Source organism: Rhinopithecus bieti, unplaced genomic scaffold (assembly GCF_001698545.2).
Source record: "Rhinopithecus bieti isolate Rb0 unplaced genomic scaffold, ASM169854v2 scaffold_5948, whole genome shotgun sequence".
Taxonomy (NCBI): domain Eukaryota; kingdom Metazoa; phylum Chordata; class Mammalia; order Primates; family Cercopithecidae; genus Rhinopithecus; species Rhinopithecus bieti.
In genome coordinates this window covers 3,092,841-3,102,827 of record NW_016805422.1, presented here as the reverse complement: position 1 = coordinate 3,102,827, position 9,987 = coordinate 3,092,841, and the positions used below count along the sequence as shown (strand labels likewise).

Genomic DNA, 9,987 nt, shown 5'->3' with positions numbered 1-9,987 from the left:
GAGTCTCGCTCTGTTGCCCAGGCTGGAGTGCAGTGGCCGGATCTCAGCTCACTGCAAGCTCCGCCTCCCGGGTTTACGCCATTCTCCTGCCTCAGCCTCCCAAGTAGCTGGGACTACAGGCGCCCGCCAACTCGCCCGGCTAGTTTTTTGTATTTTTTTAGTAGAGACGGGGTTTCGCCGTGTTAGCTAGGTTGGTCTCGATCTCCTGACCTCGCGATCCACCCGTCTCGGCCTCCCAAAGTGCTGGGATTACAGGCTTGAGCCACCGTGCCCGGCCACAATTTTTATATTTTTGTAGAGGCAGGGTTTCACCATGTTGGCCAGGCTGGTCTTGAACTCCTGACCTCAGGTGATCTGCCCACCTCAGCCTCCCAAAGTGCTGGGATTACAGGCGTGAGCCACCGCACTTGGCCTATGTTGTTCTTAAGTATTGGTAATCCTTGAACTTTCTATTTATTCATGATAAAATTATGGAAGAATTTTTTCAAGAAACTTAAATGTCCCAGTGTGATGGCTCTTGCCTGTAATCCTAGAACCTTGGGAGGCCAAGGCGGGTAGATCACTTGAGCCCAGGAATTCAAGACCAGCCTGGGCAACATGGGGAAACCTCATCTCTGCAAAATAACAAAAAAAGTAACTGGCCTTGGTGGTGAACACCTATAGTGCCAGCTCTTCAGGAGGCTGAGATGGGAGGATTGCTTGAGCCTGGGGAGGTCAAGGCTGGAGTGAGCCGTAATCGATCCACAACCTGGGCGGCAGTGAGGCCCTGTCTCAAAAAAAAAAAAGAAAAAAAAATTGCCAGGCGCGGTGGCTCAAGCCTATAATCCCAGCACTTTGGGAGGCCGAGACGGGCGGATCACGAGGTCAGGAGATCGAGACCATCCAGGCTAACACCGTGAAACCCCGTCTCTACTAAAAAATACAAAAAACTAGCCGGGCGAGGTGGCAGGCACCTGTAGTCCCAGCTACTCGGGAGGCTGAGGCAGGAGAGTGGCGTAAACCCGGGAGACGGAGCTTGCAGTGAGCTGACATCCGGCCACTCCACTCCAGCCTGGGCGACAGAGCGAGACTCCGTCTCAAAAAAAAAAAAAGAAAAGAAAAAAATTAACTCATGGTCATAGAGCTTTTTATTGACAATTATTTTATAAAGGTACTATTTAAAAAATATTTAAATCACAAAACAATATCATGAAACATGTAAGCAATTGTTATTTGGAGATTTACTAGTATTTTTAGTGATACCAGTTAATATTTTAGAGATCCAGAATTTGATTACAAAATCATTTGATTTCCAAAACCATAATGAACTTACCAAGAAAATGTTTTGTAGATGGCCGGGCGCGGTGGCTCATGCCTGTAATCCCTGCACTTTGGGAGACCGAGGCGGGTGAATCACAAGGTCAGGAGTTCGAGACCAGCCTGGCACACATGGTGAAACCCCATCTCTACTAAAAATACAAAAATTAGCCAGGTGTGGTGGCTCATGCCTGTAATCTCAGCTACTTAGGAGGGCTAAGGCAGGAGAACGGCTTGAACCCGGGAGGTGGAGGTTGCAGTGAGCCGAGATCGCACCATTGCACTCCAGCCTGGGCAACAGAGCAAGACATCGTCTCCAAAAAAAAAGAAAAGGAAAATGTTTTACAGATGACTTGAATTTATTTTTGATTCCTCCTTTAAATCTTTTTGTCCTTTTTTATCTTAATATATTATTATATCTATTATAATCTATTCTTTACATATACTGTCTGCTACCATGGAAACAGCAGTGATGTGATCATTTATATGTTTTCTTAGATGCTAGCACTGATTTTGTTATTTTTATTTTTTGTTTTTTTCCCTGTGGGTTGTTACGTAAGTTTGATTGCTAGTTTTTTCCATTTTGCTCTATGAATCTTGTTAAAAATAGCAGATAATGGCTTCTATTATAATAAACTTTATAGTGTAGTAATTGTGTTTGATAGACATTTTTATAAATTAAGTCTTAAGTCTTGCTGTTTTTTATGTTTTTTCTTCCTCAAGACGGAATTTCACTCTTGTTGCCCAGGCTGGAATGCAATGGCGTGATCTCGGCTCACCACAGCCTCCGCCTCCCAGATTCAAGTGATTCTCCTGCCTCAGCCTCCCGAGTGACTGGGATTACAGGCATGTGCCATCATGCCTGGCTAATTTTGTATTTTTTTTTTAAGTAGGGACAGGGTTTCTCCATGTTGGTCAGCTGGTCTCGTACTCTCAACCTCAGGTGATCCTCCCGTCTTGGCCTCCCAAAGTGCTGGGATTACAGGCATGAGCCACTGTGCCTAGCCATGTCTTGTGCTGTTTTATAAACTAGACTTGAACTAGAAACCTGGTTGCCATATATGAATCTAGTTTATATAGAGGAACAATTGCCAAGTTGTCATATTTAGATAGGTTTAGGAATATAGGGTGATAGCGTAATGTAGGAATGTTTTAAATTGTGATTTGTTCCTTCAGCCCCTCAATTTAATTTAGAGACATTACGCCATGTCAGAAAATGAACATGTGTATTTGCTCTGGAAAACGAATTCTGACTTTGTTAAATGTAGCTTTAGAAGTTTTAATTTATTTAGTATAATAAAAATAGGTCTGGGCTGGGCACAGTGGCTCAAGCCTGTAATCCCAGCACTTTGGGAGGCCGAGACGGGCGGATCACAAGGTCAGGAGATCGAGACCATCCTGGCTAACATGGTGAAACCCCGTCTCTACTAAAAAATACAAAAAAACTAGCCGGGCGTGGTGGCGGGCGCCTGTAGTCCCAGCTACTCACGAGGCTGAGGCAGGAGAATGGCGTAAACCCGGGAGGCGGAGCTTGCAGTGAGCTGAGATCTGGCCACTGCACTCCAGCCTGGGCGACAGAGCGAGACTCCGTCTCAAAAAAAAAAAAAAAAATAGGTCTGGATATGTTACAATAGGCATATCTTAAGGTTAAGCAATATTAGGTTATTTCTTGTTATGATAGCATATCATTGCGTTTTGTTAGTAAATAAAAGAATCTGTAGTATCATCTTAAGGAATTTTTGTATAGAGCCTTTCCTTAAACTTTTAGTCTCGTATTTATTTGTTTATGTCATTTACAAGTTAAAATATTCTCCTCCAAGGTGGTCAAGATATATTTTGGGAGCTAGTAATATTGATAAACATAACATTTATAAAACATGATTTAAGATTATTACTATTGGTATTAGGACTAGTAGTCGATTGTAATTATCTATGTTTTTCCATAGTTTAGGCTGATTTGCATTTGTAGATTTACAGAGTTTTTTTGAGTTTTTTTTTTTTTTTTTTTTTGAGATAGTGCCTCAGTCAGTTGCCCAGGCTGGAGTTCAGTGATGTGATCATAGCTCACTGCAGCCTCTACCTCCCAGTCTCAAGCAATCCCCCTGCCTCAGCCTGGTGAGTAGCTGAGACTACAGGCACGTGCCACCACACCTGGCTAATTAAAAATATATATTTTTTTTGTAGGCTGGGCATAGTGGCTCACACCTGTAATCCCAGCACTTTGGGAGGCCAAGGCAGGCAGATTGCCTGAGGTCAGGAGTTTGAGACCAGCCTGGCCAACATGGTGAAAGCCCATCTCTACTAAAATACGAAAATTAGCCAGGTGTGGTGGTTGTAGAGACAGGATTTCGCCATGTTTTGTAGAGATGGAGTTTCATCGTTGCCCAGGCTGGTCTTGAACTTCTGGCTTCAAACAATCCTCCTGCTTCGGCCTCCCAAGTTGATGGGATTACAAGTGTAAGCCACCACACTTAACTAGAATTTTTGAGTTAAATTATAACCCACTAATGCTTGGTTAAATTTGTCTTTTCTATATATAAATATAATTGGCTATTTTATTTTCATATTTGGACTTACATATCAACTTTGACCATTTCCAAAGTTGGTAAATATTATCATTTTCTAGCTTAGCTGTTGATCAATTAATGTCTTTATAAAATAAGTTAATCATATTATCTGAAAGGAAACAGTTAAAAATGAATGTTGTAGTTCTCTTCAGACCTGAGCTTATGGATGATGATTCTTTATATGTTGCTTTTGTTTTGAGACAGAGCCTTGCTCTATCGCCCAGGCTGGAGTACAGTGGTATGATCTCGACTCACTGCACCCTTCGCCACCCGAGTTCAAGCAATTCTTCTGCCTCAGCCCCCTGAGTCTGGGACTACAGGTGCTCGCCACCACACCCAGCTAATTTCTGTATTTTTAGTAGAGATGGAGTTTTACCATGTTGGCCAGGCTGGTCTCAAACTCCTGACCTCGTGATCCTCCCGCGTCTCCTCCCAAAGTGCTGGGATTACAGGCATGAGCCACCACTCCTGGCCTATACTTTGCTGTATATTATACAATTAATGTCAATTATATTGCAATCAGAAAAACAGACGTGTTTTAATTTAAGAAACTTTCAAAAGGAATGCTATCTACACATTTAAAATAATAAGCCCTTGGATTATATTGCAGGAATGTGTATATGCAGTATTGCCATTGAAAGATAATACTTAGTAGTATCAAGATTACATAAATTGTATTTTATGTGCCTTTAAAAATGGGAAGTGAGTTTGGAATGATAGAAAATTTAATGTTTATTAAATCCTTTTGTTTCCTGTAAAAGATCTATGAATTCTTGTTTTTTTTGAGACTGGGTCTGCCTGTGTCACCCAGACTGGATTGCAGTGGTGTGATCACGGTTCACTGCAGCCTTGACCTCCCAGGCTCAGGCGATTCTCCCACCTTACCTCCTGAGTATCTGGGACCATAGATGTGTGCCACCACGCCCAGCTCAGCTAATTTTTTGTTTTTTGTAGAGATGGAATTATGCCATGTTTCACAGACTGGTTGAACTCCTGGGCTCAAGCAATCTGCCCACTTCAGCCTCCCAAAGTGCTGGGATTACAGGCGGGAGCCATGTGCCCAGCCAATCTATAAATTCTTACTAACAAAGTAAGATTATTCTGCCTTTTAAAAAAAATGTTTCAACCTTCACCTTTAAAAAATAGCATATATAAAGCTTTCAGATACCCAGATAACATTCATATTCTCTTCATTCATCAGGGGAAAAGAGTTTCTTTTTACAAACGAGCCCAAATCCTTGTAGCAGATACGTGGAGTGTATTGGAAGGAAAAGGAGATGGCTGCTTTAAGGACATCTCCAGTATCACCATGTTTGCTGATTATAGATTACCTCAGGTTCTTGCTCATCTTGGAGCCCTGAAATACTCTGATGAACTACTGAAGAAGCTTCTCAAAGGTTTGCAACTTTAAGTCATTCTTTGTTATACTATGAATTGTTGGATCTTGGTTTAGTTTTTTTTGTTTTGTTTTGTTTTGTTTTGTTTTGTTTTGTTTTTTTGAGACGGAGTCTTGCTCCATCGCCCAGGCTGGAGTGTAGTGGCGCAATCTCGGCTCACTGCAAGCTCCGCCTCCTGGGTTCAGCCATTCTCCTGCCTCAGCCTCCCGAGTAGCTGGGACTACAGGCACCCGCCACCACACCCAGCTAATTTTTTTGTATTTTTGCTAGAGACGGGGTTTCACTGTGTTAGCCAGGATGGTCTCGATCTCCTGACCTCGTGATCTGTCCGCCTCGGCCTCCCAAAGTGCTGGGATTATAGGCATGAGCCACCACGCCCGGCGGTTTAGTTTTTTTTGCAAAAGGTCTCCTTTGCTTTAAAAAAAAAAAGAATACTATTTATTGTTCATAGTATATGTAAAGGAAAATGCAAAGGTAAAATGTAGACAAAATGATTTTTCTTTTTGTTTGCACTGTGAAATGTGGATATTGTAGAAAATTGTGCTATTTGAACATTATAATTTCATAGCCTAATGACACCTAAATTTATGTTACATGAGAGTATGTAACACTGACAGTTCATCAGGTATAGTATTTGAAAAGTGTTAATTAAGCTGAAGAGCACACTACATGGTGATATGAAGGGTAGGCTGAAAGATAGGTAATATGAATTGACTTTTGAGTGAAGAGACTCCAAGGTCTGCACTGGGATATCTTGCACAAGTCACTTGCTTCTCTTGGCTTATTCACCATTATTGGATATGATTATTGATATCAAGACTAGGAGCCTTATGATAAATAAGTATAGGTAAATTGGGTTGAAAATTCTTACCAACAAAGTTGGTAAGAATTTGTGTGAAAATTAGCTTATAACATTTCCTTGTATGAGGAAAATAATTATATGATTTTCATGTTAATTTCTCTTTTAGGTTCAAATTTTTCTGCCACTTTATTTTATTTTATTTTATTTTAAAAATATGTGCCCAGGCTGGTCTCAAATTCCTGGGCTTAAGCAATCTTCTCACTTCAGCCTTCCAATGTGCTGGGATTACAGGCATGAGCCACTGCACCTGACCTCTTTATGTATTTTTTCTTTTTTTTTTTAAGACAGAGTCTTGCTCTGTTGCCCTGGCTGGAGTGCAGTGGCCGGATCTCAGCTTACTGCAAGCTCCGCCTCCCGGGTTCACGCCATTCTCCTGCCTCAGCCTCCCGAGTAGCTGGGACTACAGGCACCTGCCACCTTGCCCAGCTAGTTTTTTGTATTTTTAGTAGAAATGGGGTTTCACTGTGTTAGCCAGGATGGTCTCAATCTCCTGACCTTGTGACCCACCTGCCTCGGCCTCCCAAAGTGCTGGAATTACAAGTGTGAGCCACCGCCCCGGCCTTATGTGTTTTTTAAAAGAAGTAGATTCTATGATTGAATAACTTCCTCTTGTGAAATACATTTGAATCCCCCAGATCAGATTAACACAGAATATAAAGGTATCATTATTCCCATGGTTGGCTCTACTGGGTTTTTAGGCTGCCATGGGCAATCTATTTGTCTTCTATTTCCTCGTTTGAAAAAGAATATGCTATTTTTTGTTATAGTGCTCATGTCAAGGGTCACTAATTGTTGGATACCTTTATTTTTATTTTTATTTTTTTGAGACGGAGTCTCACTCTGTCGCCCAGGCTGGAGTGCAGTGACCGGATCTCAGCTCACTGCAAGCTCCGCCTCCCGGGTTCACGCCATTCTCCTGCCTCAACCTCCCGAGTAGCTGGGACTACAGGTGCCTGTCACCTCGCCCGGCTAGTTTTTTGTATTTTTTAGTAGAGACGGGGTTTCACTGTCTTAGCCAGGATAGTCTCGATCTCCTGACCTCGTGATCCGCCCATCTCGGCCTCCCAAAGTGCTGAGATTACAGGCTTGAGCCACCGCGCCCGGCCTGTTGGATACCTTTAAAAGGGACAACGTTTAGCAATCAGGGCTTATCTTTCATAAGTCTAGTATTAAGCTGCTTTTTTTTTTCTTTTGTACACACTGTTCATTCCTATCTCTAAGCATTGTCTTACTTGGTTTCTGTCATCCACATTTTCTTTTTTTTTTTCTTTTTTTTGAGATGCTCTGTTGCCTAGGCTGGAGTGCAGTGGCATGATCTTGACTCACCAGAACCTCTGCCTCTCGGGTTCAAGCCATTCTCCTGCCTCAGCCTCCTAAGTAGCTGGGATTACAGGTGCGTGCCACCATGCCTGGCTAATTTTTGTATTTTGAGTAGAGATGGGGTTGTATTTTTCCATGTTGTTCATGCTGGTCTTGAACTCCTGACCTCAGCCTCCCAAAGTGCTAGGATTGCAGGTGTGAGCCGCCGCGCCCAGCTTTTTTTCAATTCAAATCCTATACAGAGGCTTCACTCAAATGCTGTCCTTGCTCATAGTGATTTGTCCATCTCCTTCTCAGTTTTTATAGCACTTAATTGTCTCTGCTACTATGAGAAAAACCGTAGTGAGAAGGGATCATCCAGCATAGTTGTATAGAGATGTCAGAATTTTCTTCTCCCATCCATTTCAACTCCAGAGGCTCTTTTCCAGTATCTATTGGCAGTCATTACTGCCTCCATTTATGCCTTGCTTCTAGAAGGGTACTCTCCTATCCTTAGCCAGTTTGATATAGGGTGGACAAATTCTTTTGCCACTTAGTGCATTTAAGTAAAATTTGGATTTTGTTTTCCAAAAAGTATTTTAATGCAAAACTAGACCAAAAATAAACAAACTGTAAATGTAATGTAACAGACATAAGTATAGTGTACTCATTTTTAAAAACTACCTTAAGTGGAATCTGGGACCAGCTTAGTTTGACCAGGTGAGGTAGGACCTTCCTTAACTGGCTTCCAATGGTACTTCCAAACTTGAGGATTTGCTACACTGGTATTCCTTCCCTTCTCCCCTCATCTGGGTATCTCAGGGACATCCCTTGGAAGTGCCACCTAGATTTCTGTCCACTGTCTTTAACACATCTCTTCACCGAAGACATAGTACTTGGCCAATTATAAAAAACTAACAATGCAATTTGACTAAATTTAGCTTTTCACTGTGACTCCAGGGCCAGCTTTTAGACCAAATACCTGGGTCATATTACCTTCCCTGACTCTAATCTCTGTCAGTCCACTCAAATGTCTTTTTCTGTCTGAAGTCCATGTTCTACCCCTTACTGTAAGTTGCTGTATTAGTTATTACATTAGTTTCCTAGGGCTGACATAACAAATTACCACAAACTAGATGGCTTCAAGCAACAGAAATGTATTGTGTCACAGTTCTGGAGGATGGAAGTCTGAAATCAAGATGTCGGCAGGACCGTCCTTCCTCTAAAGGCTCTTGGGAATAATTCTTCCTTGCCTCTTCCCAGCACTTTGTGGCTCCAGCAGTCCTTGACATTCGTTGGTCTGTAGCTGCATCACACCAATCACGGCCTTATCCTTGTTCTCCTGTCTCTTCTTATCCTCTTTTTTTTTTTTTTTCTTTTTTTGAGACGGAGTTTTGCTCTTGTCGCCCAGTGCAATGGTGCCATCTCGGCTCACTGCAACCTCCTTCTCCCAAGTTCAAGTGATTCTCCTACCTCAGCCTCCTGAGTAGCTGGGATTACAGATGCCCACCACCACGCCTGGCTAATTTTTGTGTTTTTAGTAGAGACAGGGTTTCACCATGTTGGTCAGGCTGCTCTCGAATTCCTGACCTCAGGTGATCCACCCGCCTCAGCCTCCCAAAATGCTTTGATTACAGACATGAGCCACTGCGCCCACCTGTATCCTCTTCTTTTCTTCCTTGCTTACTTTTTTGTTTAGAAACAGGGTCTTACTCTGTCACCAAGGTTGGAGTGCAGTGGCATGATCATAACTCACTGTGGCTTCGAACTCCTGGGCTCAAGCGATCTTCCCTTCTCAGCCTCAGCCTCCTGATTAGCTGGGGCTACTAGAGGTGCATACCACCATGCCTGTCTACTTTTTCCATTTTTTGTAGAGACAGGATCTCACCTTTCCTTCATTGGATTTAAGGTTGATCCTAATCCAGTATGACCTCATCTTCACCTGATTACATCTGCAAAGTCCCTATTTCCAAACAAAGTCAAATTCACAGGTACCAGGAGTTATGACTTGAATGTATCTTTTTGTGAGCCACAGTTCAACCCACCACTATTATCTATTGCTGTGTAACAAATTACGCTAAAATTTAGTGGTTAAAACAACAGACATTTATGACCCTGGGTCAGGAACCTGAGTACTGCTTAACTGAGTACCTCTGCCTCAAAGTTACACTCCAGCCGCCAAGTGGAGCAGTGGTCTTATCTAATAGCTCTACTTGGGTGGGAGCATCTGCCTCCTTGACCACTCTATTGGTTGATTTGGCAGTTTTAGCAAGTTGATAGTCAAATTTGGAGGAAACTGATTAACAGGAAAACTGAAGAGGGAAGGTATGGGCTTCTATACTAGCACCTGGTTCAAAGTAAGGAAATGGGCCGGGCGCGGTGGCTCAAGCCTGTAATCCCAGCATTTTGGGAGGCCGAGACGGGCGGATCACGAGGTCAGGAGATCGAGACCATCCTGGCTAACACGGTGAAACCCCGTCTCTACTAAAAAAATACAAAAAAACTAGCCGGGAGAGGTGGCGGGCGCCTGTAGTCCCAACTACTCGGGAGGCTGAGGCAGGAGAAT

General features: G+C 42.7%; 1 protein-coding gene across 1 annotated transcript in view; it reads left to right on the top strand.

Annotated features, from left to right (window-relative positions):
* The window catches only part of QNG1 (Q-nucleotide N-glycosylase 1), a 28,750-nt gene that overhangs the window by 5,770 nt on the left and 12,993 nt on the right, over window positions 1-9,987 (top strand). The window contains exon 3 of the mRNA XM_017872378.1: window positions 5,065-5,260. Within this exon, the coding sequence (XP_017727867.1) occupies window positions 5,065-5,260 (196 nt within the window). The remainder of the gene's footprint in view (window positions 1-5,064; window positions 5,261-9,987) is intronic.